The sequence below is a fragment of the Pongo pygmaeus genome, chromosome 3 (assembly GCF_028885625.2).
Source record: "Pongo pygmaeus isolate AG05252 chromosome 3, NHGRI_mPonPyg2-v2.0_pri, whole genome shotgun sequence".
In the NCBI taxonomy this organism is placed as follows: domain Eukaryota; kingdom Metazoa; phylum Chordata; class Mammalia; order Primates; family Hominidae; genus Pongo; species Pongo pygmaeus.
In genome coordinates, this window is record NC_072376.2 from 115,362,142 (window position 1) to 115,384,635 (window position 22,494).

Sequence of the window (22,494 nt, forward strand, 5' to 3'; positions counted from 1 at the left end):
GAAAAACTAGAATTCTTGTACATCACTGGTGGAAATCTAAAATGGTATGGCTTCTGTGCAAAAGAGGTCGGTGGTTCCTCAAAAAATTAAATGTGGAGTTACTATATGACCCAGAACTTTCAATCCTACATATATGCCCAAAAGAATTAAACATATAGGTTCATACAACAAGTTGCACACAGATCTTCACAGCAGTATTATTTATAATAGCCAAAAAGTAGAAACAGCCCAAATGTCTATTAATTGGCTCATGTATAAACAAAATGTGATATATGCATGCAATGGAATATTATTCAGCCATTAAAAGAAATAGAATGCTGATTGTGACATCATATTGTATGATTCCGTTTATAGGAAATGTACAGAATAAGCAAATCCATAGAAACAGAAAAGAGATAAGTGCTTGCCAGTGGTTGGGTATTGGAGGAATGGGAATGGCTGCTAATTGGTATGGTGTTTATAATGTGATGAAATGTTTTGGAAAGAGACACTGGAGATGATTGCCCAACCTTGTGAATATATTAACATCGACTGAATTGTACCCTTTAAAACGGTAGACTTCATGGTATGTGAATTATATCTTAATTTGAAAAAATTATTTTCAGGTACGAGTAATGTAGATTTCAGGAATCCCTTTATGTCTTAAAATGAATTTATTTTGACACTACACTTTGTTGATAGTTTGACTGAGTAAATAATTCTAGGTTCAAGAGGAATTATTTTTTTTTAAACCTTGAAGACCTTTACCCTACCATATTCTAGCTTTCATTATGGCTGATGAGATGTCTAATTTTTTTCCCCTGTCTTTATTTGCTTATTTTTCTTTCCTTCCTTCCTTCCTTCTTTTCGTTTTTTAAGAAGAACTAGAAATTTTTCCTGGAAACTTTTAGAGTGTCCTCTTTATCTTTGTTTTTCTGAATCTCACAGTTATGATTCTGACAGTGAGTGTAAGGTAGGAAGGGAAATAATTGATCTTTATCAACATGAATATTGCTTCTCTGTTCAACTTATAAAAATATTCTTTTTTAAATTTTATTTTTATTGAAAAATAGTTTATATACATTGAAATTCACACATCTTAAGTGTACAGTTTGATGAGTTTTAGCAAATGTACATACTTGTGTAACTACCATTTCATGTGCTTTTTGGTCATTTGTACTTTTTTTTCTTTTCTAAAATGTTTGCCTAAGTGTCTTTCTCATTTACAGTGGATCCAATTTGTCAATTTTCTCTTTTACAGATTGTGTGAGAGGAAGATGTATGTCATGTCAAAGACTTATTTGCTAGTCCTAAGTCCTGAAATTTCTCCTATTTTTTCCTAAACATTTTATGGTTTTATATTTTACATATAAGTTCATAATATCATGAGTTAATTTTTGCATAAAGTATGCGTTTTAAGTTGAGCTTTTTTTTTGCTTACAAATGTCTGTTTGACAAATTTTAAAACTGAGTTATCTTTATTACTGAGTTGTAAGAATTCTTTCTATCCCCTAGATACACATCCTTTGTCAGATGTATGTATTACAAATATTTTCTTTTGGTCCTGGCTTGTTTATTCATTTGCTTAACGGTGTCTCTTATGGTTTTACATTTTGATTAAATCCAATGTGTTAGTTTTTTTGAGGTTGGTACTTTTTGGTCACATGGGAAAAATCTTTGCCAGCCCCACAGTCATGAAGATATTCTTCTGTTTTTCTCTAGAAGCCTTTTAGTTTTAGCTTTTGAGTTTAGGTCCATGATGCATCTCAAAATTAGTTTTTTGTGTAGCATGAGGTAAGGATTGAGACTAATCTTTTTCCATATGTCCATCTAGTTTTTACAGCACCATTTATTGAAAAGATTTTTCTTTCCTATATAATTTCCTATAGTAGCATTAAGACTAATATGGCTATGTACTTGTTTAGGATGCCCTTGAACTCCTGTAGGTTGGAATGATTACCACTGGTATGCCTCAGTATCAAAAGTATCAAATCCCTGCTGCCCCATGTCATTGGCTACTTGCACATAATAATTTTGTGTATCTTCAGGGTTCTGGTTTTCCTTCTCTTTCTCTTCTTCACAATTTGGGTAATAGTCATCTTTGCAGCCATCAGATTCCTAGCTGTTCATATTCAGAGGTATCTTGATGCGATGGGATACTTTGTTGACCCCCTTCGCAGGCCGGAACTGGAGTGGCTCTTTCACTCAGCCCGCCGCTGGCCACTCCTCCTCTCAGGAGGGAGGGTGCGAGCAAGCAAGTGCAGGAACTGAAGCGAACAAACACTGGAACTGGCCAGAGTCCAAGCGTGTTATGACCAGTGCACTGTCAGCTCAGCCGTCCAGGGACAGGGAAGTGCCAACCAGCTCACTGGAGGGTCAAGGTGGCAGCCTCTGACCTCTCAGCACCCAGGTTCTTGTCCAGCATCCAGGAAGAATCAAGTCACACGAACTGTTTGAGAGGTTGATGAACGCAGAAGACTTTATTGAGCAGTGGGTGGCTCTCAGCAGAAAGGGAGACTGAAAAGGGGTCGGGAAAATGATCTCTTTCTCCCTGAAGCCTGGCTGTCCCTCTCTGAAGCCGCCCTGTCTGAAGTTAGCCACGTCTATCCATAGTCTCCAACGCTCAGTTTCTTCTCTGCTCACTGCTCAGCCGCTTGTGTTGCTCTGCCAGCTGAAGTCTTCTATGGGCACAGGATAGGAGCATGGCAGGCCAAAAAGGTAACATTTGGGCAGAAAAACGGGGTCAGCTGTTTTCACTTGGGGCCGCGGTTTCAGGCATACGGGTGAGGTTTAGCTGGGAGCCCAGCCCTTCTGTATGATTGACAGCCAAGTTTCAGATAAAAAAAGCTGCTTCCTTCCCGCACCTTCTAACTCTTTTAAACTTTATTACTTCCTCAAATGCATTAGAAATTTGTTCTGTATTTTTCAAGGTCATACACAAAGGTATTACTAAAATTACCATATGATTTTCATTGAGAACTCAATCTTTTGGCAGCTAAGCATTAATCAGGTTAGCCAAGTTGTTCCTTCCAAGGAGGGTTCAGGGAGGGTACAGGTCACAGCCATAGAACAGGAAAGAGGCAGGCCAAAGCCGACATGTGATCCAGGCTGCTTTCTCCTTCTCTTGTTCTGTCATCATTTTCAGGTAACTTCATCTTGACATTCTGCAAAACATAATTCTGGTCGACTACATGAGTGGCATGATGCTAATGTGACTTATGAGCAAGAAGTGGCAAATACCCTACATGCCCAAGTAAGTACATAGTGAGAAATAATTCCATAGAGATTCAGAGGCCTACCATATTGTTGAAATTTTGAAGAATCCAACAATCCAATACATGTGTTATAAGGTAAAGACAGGTGGTAGAATACTGTGCCATCTATGATAAATAAAGAGGCATAGGCCAAGCATGGTGGCTCACACCTGTAATCCCAGCACTTTGGGAGGTCAAGGCTGGAGGATCACTTGAGCATAGGAGTTCAAGACTAGCCTGGACAACATGGCAAAACTCTGTCTCCATAAAAAATACAAAAATTTGCCAGGCATGGTAGTGTGCACCTGTAGTTCCAGCTACTTGGGAGGCTGAGGTGGGAGGATTGCTTGAGCCTGGGAAGTGTAGGTTGCAGTGAGCAGTGAGCTGTGATTGCACTTGCACTCCAGCCTGGGTGACAAAGTAAGATCCTGTCTTAAAAAAAAAAAAGAAAGAAGGAAAGGGAAGAAGAAGAGGGGAAGGGAGAGGAGGGGAGGGGAGGGGATCGGAGAGGAGAGGGGAGGGAAAGAAAGAAAAAGAAAGAGGCATAATGGTTTCTGGGTTTCTTTGGAATTTGGAGAAAGCATATACTATATACTTTGAGTGGGGACCAGAACTACAAGCAGGTCAAGACAATCATGCAAGCTGTTCAAACACTTGTGTCATGACATCAAGCAGATCTGATACTGCTGGAGATAATCCTGACCCTGAAACTGCTGACTAGGCTAGGTTAGGCAGTACGGAGTTCTACCCAATTATAAGTTATAACTAATAAGTGTAATAAGTGGAGTCACTTTGGGTTACTCATTCTATTGAGCAAGCAGGTGAAAAATGAAGTTAATGCACTGGCTAGGGTAATGAACTCTGAGCTAGAGTTGCTACTACCTAATGAAAGCAGGGAGGGTCTGTCTGGAACCGAAGGGAGTCAGTGGAGCATCTCTTACCACTTCCATGCCCAGTGTTAATTGTCGTCGGGAAATTACAGTAACTACAATCCAAGACAACCCACCATGACAAGAGCCTCAGTCCTGCTAGAACATAGGCCTAACTCAATCAGTCCCATTGTGATTTTGGCTCCTATCATCACTTCCAATCTCAGATGAAGTTCCATGCCACAGCAAGTGGGGTCGGGCTTTTCCCGTAACTGCCCAAATGTTCTTCCCTTCTTTCTCAGCCTCACTTCCCTTTTCTTACACTCTTACTATTCTGGGATGGAACCTCACCCCCCAAAATATTAACAATTAAGCTTTGTTTGAGTCTCTATTTTCCAGATGACTCAGGCAAAGACCCCTTCCAACTTCTAGTCTTTAGTCATTCAATCATTCTAGAGCTGTCCAGTAAAAATTAGACAGCCTGAGGCTGAGCTGTTCAATAGAAACAATATGAGTGTCATATAAAATTTTTAAATTTCTAGTAGTCACATTTAAAAAAGTAAACAGGTGAAATTAATTTTACTTAAACCAATATACCTAATATGTTGTCATTTCAACACATATTTAATATAACTAATAATGAAATAGTTTATTCTTTTTTATATTAAGGTTTCAAAGTCTATTGTGAATTTTATACTTACAGTATATCTCAATTTGAATGTTAACATATCATTGGAAATACCTGATTTATATTAGATTTCATAAATTTTACAATAAAAAAGATTCACATTCCCAAGTTGTTCCAAAATATGGGGAGACAATTCTCCATGGGTCTCTCATATTTCTGAACATCTTGTGAGCAGAGGCACTGGTTGTCTTTGTTCTGAACTATCTTTAAAGTATGTCTGTATATCAAATAGCCTTGGAAGACTGACATAGTGTCTCCCTCTGAAGCATGAGGTAGGTATGCTTATTGTCCAGATCATAAAGTTAATGTGCAGCTGTGCTTGCAGGAAAGTTCTCCAGGTAGCATTATGCCACCCAGTTCCTCCTCCTTTCTGGCTTGTAATCCTCAAAAAGTGACTGTAGAATGTACTGGGAATGCAACACTCTAAGATGAGGAGGGACTGCGTAGGCTCTATTATATATAGTCTCTCTTCCCCATCCCTCAGAACAGGATGTCCTTCAAAGCTCCAGCCCTGTGTGTTATGACCCCAAGGTATATGACCCCAAGGTATATAACCCAAGGTGGGCTGCCTTTCAGGGTCCCTCAGCTGTGGTGCAAGTAGGGCACACATTGTTGAGACTCTATGTGCCCTAGGTAAATAGAGCTTTCAGGGACTGGCTCACAATGGATCCTGGGCTTCTTTTGTCTCTTGCTGCCTATCTGCAATTAATAAATCATTTCATGTAACTTGTGGCATATGAGTGTGTTTTTTCTTAACTCAGGTAAGTTGGTAACCAGTGTACAGTGAAGTTGCTTTGCATTGTTTACCACCATTGTAAAATATTTAGGTTCCCTGAACTAAGGATTCCTTACCTATAAGACAATCAGCTGTGTATACAGATGTCATTTGACCCTCTTTGTATTGCTCTGTAGGAATCAGGCAGAAATTGGTTCAAAGAAATACTGATTCTCTGACTATTGCTATTGCTGTGATTAATATACTCCTTTGTCTTGAACCCAGGGGTTCTGTGCCTTTTTACCAGTATCTATAAAACTGTGGAAGGTTGATTTATCTTACAAGCAGGGTACAATCTCAGACCACTTACAGTTCTTGACACAAAAATACTTGAAAGTTTTCCAGTAACCTAAATTGAGTACCTGAAAAAAAAATCACTTTCCTTTAATGGTCACATTCACATTAAAAAAAAATGCCTCATATTTTTTAGAAAATAATTGATTTGACTTTGAAAGCAAAAGCATATCAGTTTCAAAACTATGTCTGTTCAAGTAAAGTACATTCACTAATCTTACGTTGACTCAGTGGTATTGACATTAAATTCAAAAAGAGTATTTCATAAGTTGAAAAGCAACTTGAAATTTCTCTCAATATCAATAGTGTTCAAATTTTTCTTGTAGTTCTTAGTTAATTTATATAATACTTTTGATTTAATTAAAATCTCCTGCATACTGATTTGTTAGAAAATGTAAACTCTTTTAAAAATGTGTAAAATCATTATTATTGGTTTGTATTACCAAAAGTTTAAATTTCAGTATAAATCCTTGTACTTGTCTAAATAGGTCACAAGCTTTTGATTTTCTTGGAGTTTCAAATTTAGTTTGTTCACATGCACTGTGATATTGATAAGAAAGCATAAATCACACAGCTGTATTTTTCTCTTTGATTATGGAATATTTGTACAACTTTGTAATGTTTATAGAACTCTTCCATAACTCAACCAATGAATATTGAGAAAGAACACAAGATAGCTAAATTCATTCTCTTCTATTTCTTTCAATTGTTTCATAAACTGGCAATGACTCACAGAATTTGCATGGATACACGGAATAATTTCAATCACTATATCCATTACCTCTTCATAGAGTTTGCTTCAGAAAATTGAGCCCAGATATTTTTAATATCTATCATACAGTGGAATGAAGCAATAAGAAATCATGAGTCACTTATTTCAAAATGCCAATAAATTTGAATTTTGACCTAACATAGCTAGAGCTTTGTCTCATGATATAAATTAACTTTTTTTTCCTTGAAATTATTTTCCAACAACTGTAAAAATAAATAAATAAAAGAATTGGCTGGGTGCGGTGACTCATGCCTGTAATCCCAGCACTTTGTGAGGCAGAGGCAGGCAGATCACTTGAGGTCAGGAGTTTGAGACCAGCCTGGCCAACATGGTGAAACCCCATCTCTACTAAAAATACAAAACTTAGCTGGGCGTGGTGGTGCATGCCTGTAGTGCCAGCTACTCGGGAGTCTGAGGCGGGAGAATTGCTTGAACCTGGGAGGCAGAGGTTGTAGTAAGCCAAGATCCCACTGCTGCACTTCAGCCTAGGTGACAGAATGAGACTCTGTCTCAAAAACAAACAAACAAACAAACAAACAAACCACATAATGAATTTGATTCTTAGGCCATGAATTGATATTTCTCTGTAAATTTGGAAGTTGAGACACAATATACCCAAATATGGGCAGTATTTCTTATATTACCTGATTTGTCTTAGCTAAAGAAACCTATTTGCAACATTTTAAATTTTGAATCAATTGATTTTTGATATTGTTAAAAAGATACTGCATTCTACACACACTTGTTTGGTAATTTAATTGAAAATCTTTTACTTTTTAAAAATATTGTTTTTAGCCATTTCTTCATAATTTTTTAACATTTCCATAAATGATATAATAGTTTATTTTACAATCTCTCCATCTAAAAAAATTGTTAGAGGGTGTGTGTGTGTGTGTGTGTGTGTGTGTGTATAAGAATCCAAGACCTTTTATAAATGAGCATATTTACAAACTTGGATCCTGTCAGATATCATTTAAATTTTTTTGTTGTACTTTTAATCCTGAATTCAGGCAATTAATTTGGTCAATTATTTTTGACTGTTGAAAGTTCTTATGATATTTACTATGTTTTTGCTAAAAATGTCTCCCATTACTGTGTATTTTATAATCTTAGTGTTTTTATACAACAGATAAAAAGTCTTTTCATTTTGCTCTGCCCTAATAAATTGCAATTGCCATTCATTGTGAATTTTGTAACATACCTTCTTCCAGACTCTTTATTCATTCCAGTCATAGTAGTGCCTTTGACATCTCCACTGAATCCAATTTAAATGTAAAAATTTGTTCTTCTCTTTTTTTTTTTTTTTTTTTTAATGAGACGGAGTTTCACTCTTGTCGCCCAGGCTGGAGTGCAGTGGCGATGTCAGCTCACTGTAACATCCACCTCCTGGGTTCAAGTGATTCTCCTGCCTCAGCTTCCTGAGTAGCTGGGATTACAGACGCCTAACACCACACCCGGCTAATTTTTTGTATTTTTAGTAGAGATGCGGTTTCACCATGTTGGGCAGGCTAATCTTGAACTCCTGACCTCAGGTGATCTGCCTGCCATGGCCTCCCAAAGGGCTAGGATTACAGGCGTGAGCCAGCACGCCCAGCCTCCACCTCCTCCTCCTCCCCCTCCCCCTCCTCCTCCCTCTTCTGCTTCTTCTTCTTCGTATTATTATTATTTTTTGGAGACAGAGTCTCAGTCTGTCGTCCAGGCTGGAGTGCAGTGGCATGCTCTTGGCTCACTGCAACCTCTGCCTCCCAGGTTCAAGCAATTCTCCTGCCTCAGCCTCCCTAGTAGCTGGGACTACAGGCATGTGCCACCACGCCTGGCTATTTTTTTAATTTTTAGTAGATGTTGGCCAGGCTGCTCTTGAACTCCTGACCTTAGGTGATTTGCCCGCCTCGGCCTCCCAAGGTTTTGGGATTATACGAGTGAGCCACCACGCCTGGCCTATTTTTTAAGCTAGAGAAAATAATTTGATTATATAATTAAAATAAGTATTTAAATTTTATTACCAATTAAAATTTATATATCTTTGTAACTTTCACTGTCTGCAAAAATATTTAAATAAATCAGTGCATAGGAACAAAACATCCAAATTGAAAAACCTGTTTGTAACTGACAAGATTGATGATATATTTACATGTAATACTAGAGTTGACCTACATGCTCAACATACACTCTATAACAATGTCTTATATGATGCAATGGTTAAAGTGAAATGTTGCCCTAACCAAACTATAAAGTTGGGTTTAATGGAAAACATGCTACTTTTCTTCAGTTTTTAAATTTTAAAATGTGACACTAGCCACATTTCAAGTGCTCAGTAGACATATAAGGCTAGTGACCCTCATACTGGAAAGCATAGCTGTAGGCAACAGATTCAGCAGTAAACAAAGCAAGAGAAAAATCCCTCTCCCCTTGGGCCTCAACTTTTCTACTTATATTTACTTAAAAAACAACACAGAGCTGTATTCTGAATTTCTATTCAGTCTGAAAATCCTTGTACTTTGATTGGATAATTTAACCCAGTTACATTTATTTATTTATCTGTTTATTTATTGGCAGGGTCTCACCCTGTCACCCAGGCTGGAGTGCAGTAGTGCAATCATGACTCACTGCAGCCTCAACCTCCCCAGGCTCAGGTGATCCTCCCACTTCAGCCCAAGTAGCTGGGACCACAGGTGCATGCCACCATGCCTGGCTAATATTTCTGTATTTTTTGTAGAGATGGGGTTTCTCTATGTTGCTCAGGCTTGTCTCAAACTTCTGGGCTTAAGCAATCCTCCAGCCTCGGACTTCCAAAGTGCTGGGATTACAGGCATGAGCAACCGCACCTGGCCCCAATTACTTTTTGAATAATTACTTATACAATTTGGAATTTTACCTACCATATCATGCCTTCTATTTGTCCTGCCATCTCTAGGTCTCTCTCATTTGCCTTTTTTTCTCCTTTGTCCATTGATTTCTTCTCTTCTAATTTAGAAATTATGCACCTTTTCTATTCTTTTGTGTTTACCCTACATTTTAAAAGGCTTTTTGAGATAATTTTGGACTTATAGAATCCACAGAATTAGTACAGAAATTTCCCCCATACACGCCGACCAGATTCTTCTAATATCAACATATTACATATTCATAGAATAATCAAATGTAATTAACCAACACTGAAATAATATTATTAAATAATCTACCACTCATGGGGTGGAATGCATCCAGAGGATTTAGGCTGCACAGGAAGTTGCAGAGGGAGTGGTAGATCTGTGTAGAGCACTGGGCCACAGGTGAGCTATGCACAGGTTGTGCAGAGGCTGGTAAAGAGTGACTTCAGATGTGTGAGTCTCCAGGCCACAGTCAGTGCAGGCCATGCAAGAACTTTGGTTTCCTTGTGAAGAGGGGTGCAAAAAGGTTATCAGCAGGCCAAAGCTGCAAGGTCACAGACAGATTGTGTTTTGGGCATATGGATATTTACCACATACCCACACCATACCCACACTAGCCATTTACACCATACCCACACTAGCCAACCCTCAGCCCATAACAGGAATAGCAGGAGAACCTCTTCCTCTGTAGTATTCCTCCAATGCCCTTTACTTAGAAAGCTTAACATCGTACCCACATTAAAGGAGGGACTCTGAAAAAAATTCAGTTGCCTATCACAGAAGATATACAGTAACAGATGTTCCTTGACTTATGATGGGGTCACATTTCAATGAACTCACTGTAAATACAAAATGTCTTTACGTCAAAAATGCATTTAATATATTTAACCTACCAAACATCATAGCTTAGCCTAGCCTACTTTAAATGTGCTGTGAACACTTAACATTAGACTTGTTTTAGATTATTTTATCTTACTGTAGGCTATTTTATAGTAAAGTGTTGACTGCCTCATGTAATTTATCGAATACTACACTGAAAATGGAAAACAGGGCCGGGTGCTGTGGCTCACACCTGTAATCCTAGCACTTTTGGAGACTGAGGCAGGAGACTTGTTTGAGCCCAGGAGTTCAAGACCAGCCTGGGCAACATTGGGAGACACTGTCTCTACAAAAAATATAAAAACAAAAATTAGTTGGGTGCAGTGCATGTGCTTGTGGTCCTGGCTACTCGGGAGGGTGAGGTGGGAAGACTGCTTGAGCACGGGAGGTCAAGTCTGCAGTGAGCCATGATCGCACCACTGCACTCCAGCCTGGGTGATAGAGTGTCTCAAACAAGAAAAAAAAGAAAACGAAAAAACAGAAAAATTGTTTGGGTACTCAAAGTATGGCTTTTACTGAATGCATATCATTTTGCATCATCATGAAGTCAAAAAATTGTAAGTCGAACCATTATAAGTCAAACACCATCTGTAGTATCCCTTTATCTATGGTTTCATTTTCTGCAGTTTTTCTTACCCATGATTCACCATGGTCTGAAAATATTACATCTCTTGTGCTTTGGGAACATTATTAAGTAAAAAAAGAGTTATTTGAACACAGCACTGTAATACTGTGATAGTCCATGTGATTACCAAGATGGCTACTAAGTGACTAACAGAAATTTGAGCAGGAAGTGGGATGGCATGAGATTTCATGTTACTGAGAACACAGTGCAATTTAAAACATGAATTATTTCTGGTGTTATTCATTTATGTCATAATGCCTATGTCATTCACTTCATTTAGGCATTTTATCTCATATAATCACAAGAAGGGTTAGTACAGTACAATAAGATGTATTGAGAGTTCACATTCATCTTATTACAGTATATTGTTATAATTGTATTTTATTATTATTGTTCATCTCTGTGGCTAACTTATAAACTTTATCTCATATATACATAGGAAATAACAGTGTATAGTGGGTTTAGTTCTATCTGTGGTTTCAATTATCTACTAGGGGTCTTGCAATGTATCTCCCAAGGATACTGAGGAACTACTTTATTGAAAGGCGCATTTGGAGCTTGGAAGCAGTAAATTGAATTCAAGCTCCAATTAGCCATGTGTTAGACCAAGTTATTTTTCCATGGTTCTTAAGCTGTTACTTTCATCTTCATCTTCGTGCTACATTCAGAACGATTTTTTCGTTATCTTTCACTCCTCTAATTCTTTACTTAGCTGTGTCAACTAGGCTATTAAACCTATCCTTAAGTTTTAATTATTTTTTTTTTCTAAATTCTGGAAGTACTGCTTTTGATTATTTTTCAAATCTGATCATTTTAATAGCCTCTTGCTCTTTATTCATATTTTAAACTTATTTTATTTCTCCCATAATGATAGAGAGGTTAAGGTTCTGGAATCTGATTATCTAGATTTAAATCCCAATCTCTACCATTAGATGAGTAACTTCGGGCAAATCATAACCTTTTTTCCTCAGCTGCCTCATCTATAAAATAGAAATAATAATATAAGCATTTAAATGATAAGTACACAAGTTTGTTATCAGAATTAAGAGTTAATATTATGTAAAGAATTGGCCGGGTACAGTGGCTCACGTCTGTAATCCCAGCACTTTGGAGGCCGAGGGGGGCGGATCACCTGAGGTCAGGAGTTTGAGACCAGCCTGGCTAACATGGTGAAACCCCATTTCTACTAAAAATACAAAAAAATTAGCCAGGTGTGGTGGCAAGCACCTGTAATCCCAGCTACTTGGGAGGCTGAGGCAGGAGAATTGCTTGAACCTGGGAGGCAGAGGTTGCAGTGAGCCGAGATCATAACATTTCACTCCAGCCTGGGCAACAAGAGTGAAACTCCGTCTCAAAAAATAAAATATGTGTGTGTGTGTGTCTGAAGAATTTAGAAAAGTGCTTGACACTTAAAAGTATTACATAAATGTTAGTTATTACTATCTTTTGCCACTGATATTTTAAGGTGAAATTCACATATTAACTATTTTTAAAATACACAATTCAGTGTAATTTCATGTGTTCACAATGTCGTATAGCCACAACTTCTAGTTCCAAGACATTTTCATCACCCACAAGACACTACATACCCATCAAGCAGTCACTCCCCATTTCCCTATCTTCCTAGTAGATGAATCTGCTTTCTGTCTCTATAGAACTATTCTGGATATTCATATAAGTGAAATTATACAATATGTGACCTTTTATGTTTTGCTTCTTTTTTTTAGCAAAATGTTTTTAAGGTCCATCCACATTACAGCATGCATCAATACTACAATCTTTCATGTGGCTGAATAACATAGCATCATATGGAAATACCACAATTTGTTTCATTCATTGTTTCCATCTTTTGGCTATTGTGAATAGTGAGTGCTGCTATGAACATTCATTTGCAAGTATTTGTTTGAATACCTGTTTTCAGTTGTTTTGGGTACATAACTAGGAATGAAATTGCTGAGTCATACAGTAATTCTATGTTCAACTTTTTGGGGAACTGCCAAACTGCTTTCCACAGAAGCTGCACCATCTTACGTTCCCACCGGCAGTGTATAAGGTTTCCAGTTTCACAAAATCCTCACGAGCACATTTTCTATTTTAAAATTTTATAGCTATTCTGTGGGGTAAAAAGTGATACATCATTGTGGTTTGGACTTGCATTTCTCTAATAACTAGTACGTTGAACATCTTTTCATATACTTACTGGCCATCTGTTTATCTTATTTGGGAAAATGTTTAAATCTTTTGCCTGTTTTTAAATAGGGTAGTCTTCTTCTTGTTGCATCTTAAGAATTCTTTATATATTCTGAATAATAGAGCCTAATCAGATAGATGATTTGAAAATTTGTGTCCATTCTGTAGGTTATCCTTTCATTTTTGTAATGTCTTTTGACACACACGTCTATAATCTTAATGATGTTCAATTTATCTCTTTTTCCTCCGGTTGTTTGTGTTTTTGGTGTCATCTCTAAATATTGCCAAATCTAAGAACACAAAGATACACTCTCATTTTCTTCTAAGAGTTTTATGGTTTTAGCTCTTACATTTGTGACTTTGATCCATTTTAATTTTTGCATAGGATGTGAGGTAGCGGTCCAAATTCATTCTTTTGCATGTAGATATCTGGTTGTCTCTACACCATATTGTTAACGAGACTATTGTTTCCCATTGAATGCTCTTGTCATCTTTCTCAAACATCAACTGACCATAAGTGTATGATAATTTCTGGACTCTCAATTCTATTCCGTGAGTCTGTGTTCCTGTGTATGCTATTTTGATTACTGTAGCTTCTATTAACTTTTGAAATAGGGAAGTATGAGTTCCTTTCTTTTTAAAGATTGTTTAGCTCCTTGCAGTCCTTTGCAATTCCGTATGAATTTTTACACTTTATCATTTCTGCAAAAGTCATTGGGATTTTGATAGGGGTTGCATTGAATGTGTAGATTGCTTTGAGAATCACTGTCATTTCAGCATATTAAATCTTCAAATCCATGAACACAGGATGTCTTTTCATTTATTCAGGACTTCTCTTTCAGAAAAGTTTGATAGTTTTCAGTGTACATGTTTTTGCACTTCCTTTATTACATTTATTCTTTTTCTTTTTTTTGAAATAGAGTCTCACTCTGTCACCCAGGCTGGAGTGCAGTGGCATGATGTTGGCTCACTGCAACCTCCACCTCCCAGGTTTAAGCAATTCTCCTGGCTCAGCCTCCCAAGCAGCTGGGACTACAGGTGCACATCACCACACCCAGCTATTTTTTTTTTTTTTTTTGTATTTTTAGTAGAGATGGGGTTTCACCAAGTGGGCCAGGCTGGTCTCAAACTGCTGACCTCGTGATCTGCACGCCTCGACCTCCGAAAGTGCTGGGATTATAGGTGTGAGCCACTGCACTGGGCCCCTATTCTTTTTGATGTTATTGTATATGGAATTTTCTTAATTTATGGATTGCTTACAATCAATAATTATTTAAACAAATACAACTGATTTCTGTGTGCCAATCTTGTATCCTACAAATTTGCCTAATTCTATTAGCGCTAAGTGGTTTTTATGATTTAGGATTTTCCATATACAAGATGTCACTTATTAATATAGTCTTCCCTTCCAATTTGACTAAAAAATTTTAAATATTGATATTTAATGTTTTGATTCTTGCAAATTGGTTGGCAACTCATGGTGCTACATTACCTTGTACTTTTTCTTGCTGGTTTTAAAATGTGGGCTATTACGGAATTCCTACAGTGTTTGCTTCTGCCAGTAGCTGGTTGTTCTACTAATTTGGAATCACTCTAAAAATTAAATCCTCGGCTTGAATTTCCTGGGACCACCTAAGCCTGCAAATCTTCACAAAACTCAAACTGTTATTACAAATTCTCGCAATATTTTCCTGCCACAGAGCACCAAGTTTCAAGATTGGCAGAGTCCTAGTTGTACTAGGAATGGGTTTCTCCTATTTGACACCACTTTTGGATGCATCCTGGGCTTTGCCAGTCATGAAAATTAAAGGTCAGCTGGGCATGGTGGTTCATGCCTGTAACCCCAGCACTTTGGGAGGCCACAGCGAATGGTCTTGAGCCCAGGAGTTCAAGACCAGTCTGGGCAACATGGCAAGTAGCCCCAAGTACTCAGGAGGCTGAGGTGGGACAACTGCTTGAGTCCAGGAGGTCGAGGGGTGTATCACTGCACTCCAGCCTGGGTGATACAGCAAGACCCTGTCTTGAAAAAAAAAAAAAAAAAAATGAAAAAAGTTCACCTAGGGTAGGTACTTCAAGTGTTTTCAAAATGCAATGCAAGCTGCTTCTGGGTATGTTGTTTTCCTCTGGGTTCCTGGTTTCAGTTTGGTTTTGGCCTGAGAGTACTAACTTCCTTTCTTGATAGAACATTTGACACATTGAGAAAAAAAAAAAAGGTTTTCCCCCAGCAAGAGGTTGCTTTTTCAAAGGATTTATCAGGGTAATCATCCAGGCTGACAGAATCTGAACTGTATTATTTTACTTACAACAGAGAATAAAGACGGTCTGATTAACAAATTTTTAATAGTATATTAGTTTTCTTTGTTCTTCTGGACTTAGAAATGAAGCAAGCAAAAGATTAAACATTTTCCCGAAGACGACATACAAATGGCAAGTATATGTACCTTTGACAGACTACCATTTGGCTCAGTCATTTGTGTTACATATTTGACCACCTAAAATGTGCCAAGTAGTCATCTAGTCATTGATAAATAAGAGAAAAAAAAATCTGTCCTCATAGAACTAGGGTGGGGCTGAGGGTGATATAATTATTACTTATAAGATAGATAATACTGAATATGCCATGATGTACTCTATAGAGGTGATGCTGCGTTGGTTATTATATAGAATAGTCAAGAAAAACTACTCTGATAAGGTATTTGAATAGAGACCTAGTTAGGGAAAAGGAAGGTGTATGGTATTTGGGTAAGATCATCCTAGGCAAAGGTAAGAACAAGAATAAACATCTTCACACATCATTGCAAGTCTCAGCAGTCCCATGTGACTGAGCTGAGGGAGTTGGAATGGTGGTGAGACAAGCAAGGAATTGGGGATTAAGCTAAGGCAAGGGTAGGGAAGAAAGTTATCTACAGCCTTGCAGATTACTTTTAATACCTTGTGTTTAACTCCGAATGAGATGGGAAACCATTAGGTTTGGAGGAAAGCCATGCCATCTGATAAGGTTTAAAGGGGTTGTGTGTGGGACAGACAGATTGCTGCAAGGTGGAAGATCACTCAGGAGGCTATTGCAATAATCCAAATAAGAAATGATATAGCTTTAGATCATGGTGCTAACAGTGAACACGGTAAATGGGCAGATTCTAAAGGCTGCTGCTAAGTCTGATTGAAGGTGGAACGTGAAAAGTCAAAGTTGGTGCCTAGGTTTTAGGCCATTGCAATTTAATGTTGACATTTACTGAGCATGGGGTAATAGTATATGTGTATGTTTATGTCTTTGTAGACATATGGCCAGTTTTAGACATTTTAAAAGATGCCCTTTAGATTGTCATGTGGATAATGAATAGAAGCTATATGGGAGCTCAGGAGAAATAGCTGGAAGGTTAGTAAATGACGGTGGTTAACTGGGCTCCTAAGCCAGTATGACATGAAAGTTCATTGTTCAGCCTTGACTACAAATTTGATACGGTAAATGAGAAATCAACTTCTATAGAGGATCAGACAGTAGTACGTAAAAATGTAAATTTCATAACATTTTTTACAATATAGAAAAGAGAGCTCTTAAAAAATCTCATTCATAAATGGCAGTTTGGGAAGAGCTAGATACTGATAATGGGACTTTAATGGAAGCATCCCACATAAAAGAACAATTGTCAGAAACATCTTGTATACCTGAATCATATAAAATTTTTCAAACCTGAGGCCAGAAATGAGCAAGTGGTTATAAGGTAGCAAGAAATAATGCAACACAGTAATAATTTCCAGGGACTTAAAACATTCGGCCAACTTCAACGTATTTAAGTCTTTGTTAAAATGGTTCCTCCAGTTTTTTTTTGTGGGGGGAGGGGGGCACTGTCATGTTTTGAAGCCATTTCCAAATACCTTTAACCGTTTATTTTTCCATTACAATGGGACAGCACGAGAAATCTTAACAGTCACCTTAGGGTACCTTTAATATCTGTCAAACACTGCAAACACCCTTAACATAGCATCATTTCCACTTGGAAAAACTGCCTAGTGTCAGGCCACAGAATGGGATCTGGGTTCAAATTTGTTCAGCTAGCCAACACAATACTTAGGTAGATCTTTGCACCTGATTACTTTTAAATAGTTGACGATTGGTTGAATTCCATGCCAGTATGGTTATTCAAATTAGCCAACTGTAGGATGTTAATGTATTTTAATATTCCAAGTGTAAATGTGGAAATCAATGTACTGTATTACAATTCAAAGTACTAGGAAATTGTCAGGTATCAGAAATGTAATACTTAAACACATTCTCTATAGCCAAAAACAGCTATAAAAAAATAGCTGTAGAGTCAAAAAATTACTGGTTGTAGTCTGTTACAAGGGAATGCTACGAACAGACTTCTGAAAACGGTTCTCATCTTCACCATTCATCAGAATCATTTGGAGGGTGTTTTAATATAGGTGACTGGGCTCCATGCCAGTTTGATTCAGGACTGGGATGGGGCCTGACAACTTATATTGCAAAGAATTTCCTAAATGATGCTGAGATTGTTATCTCAAGAAACGTTTTGAGAACCACCACCTTAATTCTTCATAAACTGTATAAAATTAAAAATCGAGCTCACACACAATATTAAGCTCAAGTGTGGATTTCATGTTAGCTGGAATTACCGAGTAAGACCAAAGTGTCTTTAAACACAGACTTTAATGGTAACAATTCCTTTAAGCTCAATTAACTTTAGCTATTACAAGTCTTATGCAGATGTCACTATTAGACAGTATTTAGTGACTTGCACTGGGTTCCTCATAAAAGACAAATTCACTTAAAAGTGTAATCAACAATCATTAACAGTTTTGTTATGCCAACACAAAACATGGCTGAGTTAACCCCCCTCCCCGCCCAAATCACTAACACAGCATGATCAGTACCTTAAGTATACTTCAACTAAGCCATTTCAACAAACAAACAAAACAAAACAAAACAAAAAAAGAGTGAGTGTTTCACTACCCCTGAGACCACTAGTTAACTGTGGTTCATACTTTAAAATGTGAGTACACCCACACAAGAAAGCAAATTAATCAGTTTAAAAAAATCTGATTATCACATTGCAAACTCGCCCAGGAAAAACAAACTGAGTCATTTAAAATGTAAATTTACCATTAACAGGCCAACTGGACCCTAATTCGGTTTACGCATTAAAAGATTTAGGAAATACAAAGACATAGTCAAAACTGATTCTAATACTCAGTTGGGTCCTATACATGGCACTAGTAATGTCAAATTACTGGGTGGAGTGGGGCAAAGAGGGCAAATTCTTAGATTCTTTTGAAGATTTCATTGTACATGATCTCATGTCCAGTGTCCATACATTCAAAAATGTTGGTTTTCCAGGTACTTTACCGTTCTTTTAAACCTGGAGAAGCCTCTATGGCTTATTCCCTTAGAAGCAACAAATGAAATGATGTATAAAAGCATCAAGTCAAAGATACAGAGAACTGGACACATCCATTGTTAAGACAATCAAAGAAGTCATCTCCGTAAATACCTAAGGGTTGTCTAAGGCTATAAAGGTCAATTTGAAAGCCAGTTAGGGATCCACTGTGTTTCATAAAAGTGTCTTACACTCATTTTTGGCTTTCAAGAAGTGATATGCCTACTAAAGCTGTTATTTTGAGAGTATATGCATCTCAGAAATAATTTTGAAAACAGAGCCAAAGAGCAGTTTTTCTTACCTTGTGGAGCAGAATGTAACTAATTTCTCATTCATAATTTGAATCCAAAAGTTATGCAGTATGACATCTACCCTGAAGGAGCCATTTTAAGCAAAACACAAAATGAAAAAATTCACTCATTGGAAAAACTGCGTAGCTGGTTTTTTCCCCAATGAAATGATTACAGAATTAACAAAGCCAGAACATCTTCAGAAGGCATGCATTTCACTTCCAGTTTAGAGAAGAACCTTAAGTCAATAAATCATGTCCAAACTACATATTAAAATGTTTATAAAAAGTAAGTTTTAACATTTATTTCTAGCTTTCCACATCTGTGTGCAGACAAGGAATAAGATTGCACATAAGTGTAAGCAGTGCAAAAATGTGGAAGTGGAGGAGTCACAGATGTGCTAGAACTTTAAGAAATAAAGCAGTGGACAAAACCAAAATAAACAGGAAAAATGTAAAACTATGGGATCAGAATCAGGAAAGGTGAAGAATGGTAATGCCCTTGTTACTACAGAAGTTAAATTAGTGGCACAGATAGCACTTGTCAAACAAAAAACAATCCAATAGCATTGACTTTTATTCATTCATGTTAAGTCACCTGAAATGATATCTGTTGCATTTAAATGCTCGTTAATGTAAATGGCTGAACAAATCCATTTCAATGGATACTCAATTATCCCACATAGATAAGTCACTTCAACACAGCCTCATGACAACTCCCACACCAAAACAGTACTTTATTTTGCAAATTTTGACCCATTATTACTCCCATGTTATGTTTTTTTTTTTTCAGCTGTCAAGTAAGTGTACACGGTGAAGAGAAATTTCAGTTAGACAGGGGCTGCACCTGGAAAATAAATTTCTTAAACTCCATAAACACATTTCAAAACTGCTGGGTCCCAAAAGTCCATCTATGAACTCTAGGGCTGCCAGTATCATGTGCAGCACATTAAAGCTACACTATCCAAATAGCTTATTAATTCTGCATAAATCAGGTCAAGCAATGTGTCAACCTGTAACAGACTGTGCACTTTAACTGAACATGGCAAAATATTCACTCTTTCGAACTTTACATCATCATTTGATGTCAAACAATGAAGCAAATCCCAACAGTATATACAAAAAACAGCTTTGCATTTACAAAAGATTGTTTCCCATACTGATTAATCCAGGCAGCTAACTCATTGGTTTATGCAACTTTATTGAAGAAAAATAAATCAATTACTAGCAGAGCTATTAGTTGATCACTCATCCATTGACAACTTGCATCATTTATTCAGTGCTATATTAAACAGTGTATTGGAAGATAGATTAACTAATAGCTCCAAGCCTCCTAACAATTTAAATGAAAATTACAAAATGTTTGAGACCCTATTTTGGAATACAAAGGGTGTTTGGCTTCCAATTTCCATTCTCTGTAGAACAAGAACAGGTCATTCCTTTATTGACATGCATAAAATACATCACATTTTCTGTTCTGCTGATGCTATAAATTCAATACCAATTCTCCAGCCACATCAGTTATGAGCATAAAGTATATCATGTAACCTCAAATCTCTAACAGTGGAAGGCTTAAACAAGAATGGATGCTGCTAGAATAATGCTGTATCCTTTGATGTGACAACTGAGCATCCATCTCCCTCCCCCTCAGATGATTTCTTCAGCATGTTAGAGCAGTGAGGAATGGTTTTAGTCTCATAACCAAGTTAGAGTGAAGACATTGGCCACATAATACACATGCTCCATTTTTTTTAAAAAAATTCTGAGTCTTGGGCAACTGTTCTCTTGTAACTACTTTACAGTTTCTAAAAGCAGTTATTGTCCAAAGCTGGAAGAACTTAAGTCTTCTCAGATGAGCATGTGAATGAATGGAGGGAGGTAAACAAAAAATAAAATTAAAAAAGATGAGGTCTGATAGGGGAGCAGCCGGATAAGAAAATCAAAAAAGGAACAGTAATTTAAAGTTTATTCCAGCTATAATGCAGGTTATTCTGACTTTAAGGTAGCATCACATGGCATACTTCTGAGTCCATTCCCGAGATATTCTGTTGTACCTGTAAATAAAGATGTTATTTTTAAAAGTTAAAATAAAGTGAAAGAATTCCTAATACTTTAAATGGAAGAGAAAGATTTCCATTTTATCATCTCCAGACTCATCATGAAGTCATCTCTAATAACTATGATTAGAAAAGCCAACAAGGGAGAAATAGCATTGGTACTCAAAGCAATGTGGGAAATGAGAGCCTGATGCTCTGAAAGTAGTATTTTAAAACAACTAAGAAAGCAGCACTGAAAATTGGGAGGCTAACAAAAATCAAAAGGCCCTTTCTCTCTACCACCGGGCTCATGCTCTAATTTTAACATGAAGAAATTTTTACAGTTCATTACGGACAAATGTTAAAATAGTATACACATTCTATCTATGCACAGAAATTTTCACCAAGGCCAGAACTAGGCTTTTACTAAAACAATTTTATCTGAATCCTAGAGTTTGGGAAATTACTTGGTCCTAGATATTATAAGAAAAAATGGCTTTGGAACTTAGGTAGAGGCAGAAGGAGATGACGACACTGGGCAGAATGACAAAGGGCAGTAATTTTCAAAAGGGGTGTGTGTGTGAGTGGTTGTGTTCATCAGAATCACGTGTTACTTTTAGTAAGTGTGGTAACTGAGGCTATAAGCACCACTGAGACCTGTTGAGTACAAGGGCATCTTCGTTTAAAAAGATCAACAGGTAATTCACACACAAGCAAGGTTATTACTCAGGAAGACTACTAACATTGATAAATACTATCAGCTTCCCCCTGGATTATACTCATACCATAGACTACTTACCCCAACAAAAAAACAGTGATAACCTTAAGAAATGAATATATATCTATATATATCTATATCTATCTATCTATCTATCTATATATATGCACAGGAGAATTTTTATATTGTTTAAATATTAACTAGCTTTATTTCAAACCAAGAACCAAATATGGTCCAACAACTTTCCTAAACTTTCTAAAAAGTTCTTTCTACCAATTCACTGTCATCTCCTAAGGATACTCTCTCAAAAAGCCAGCACTTTAAAACAAAGGCTTTATTTAGCATACAGGAAGCCACAAAGTACAGCTGACGCTAATGCACGCTTGTCAGTAATGAACATTTAGTTTAGATGCTTAGGCTTAGAAGTGTTTTTCCCCTTACATTACTATCTCCTGGCAAAATTTGAACTAAACCACCACATTCTATATAGGATTGGTACAAAGTCTCAAGCTAAAATTTAAACACCATGATAGTTTGAAGAAAAAAAAAAAGATACTACATAAATTCCCATTTCTTACTAGTGCTATGTAACTGCTTTGCCATGCAATACTTTCAAGCAATAACGGCTACCAGATATTTACTTTCACGTTAAACAGAGACCAAGCAGTTAAATGTATAGTTTTCAGAAGACTGCCATATCTGTTACCTTTTGTTAGTTAATACAGTGCCTTAACGCATGCAGCACTCAAGTGCTGGCAGTACCATGAATAAGCGCACCATAGAGTGCAGATCCTCTTACCCTACAACATAGCGTATTTCTCTGTCCACTCTCTTGCTAACCTATTGTACCTAATTGAACA

The 22,494-nt window shown here is 37.1% G+C and overlaps 1 protein-coding gene and 1 long non-coding RNA gene across 10 annotated transcripts in view; one reads left to right on the forward strand and one right to left on the reverse strand.

The window, feature by feature from the left end:
• The first annotated feature begins 363 nt into the window (after window positions 1-363).
• LOC134739450 (uncharacterized) lies at window positions 364-3,668 on the forward strand. Its single transcript, XR_010126086.1, has 3 exons — window positions 364-565; window positions 2,160-2,697; window positions 3,125-3,668. It is a non-coding gene; the product is annotated as an uncharacterized LOC134739450 (long non-coding RNA).
• A 15,766-nt stretch (window positions 3,669-19,434) lies between these two features.
• Window positions 19,435-22,494, reverse strand: part of UBE2D3 (ubiquitin conjugating enzyme E2 D3) — a 72,969-nt gene continuing 69,909 nt past the window's right edge. For all 9 annotated transcript variants that reach the window (XM_054485553.2, XM_063663941.1, XM_054485559.2 and 6 more), the window contains one exon: window positions 19,435-20,934. In XM_054485553.2, the coding sequence (XP_054341528.1) occupies window positions 20,889-20,934 (46 nt within the window). In that variant the 3' untranslated portion in view covers window positions 19,435-20,888. The remainder of the gene's footprint in view (window positions 20,935-22,494) is intronic.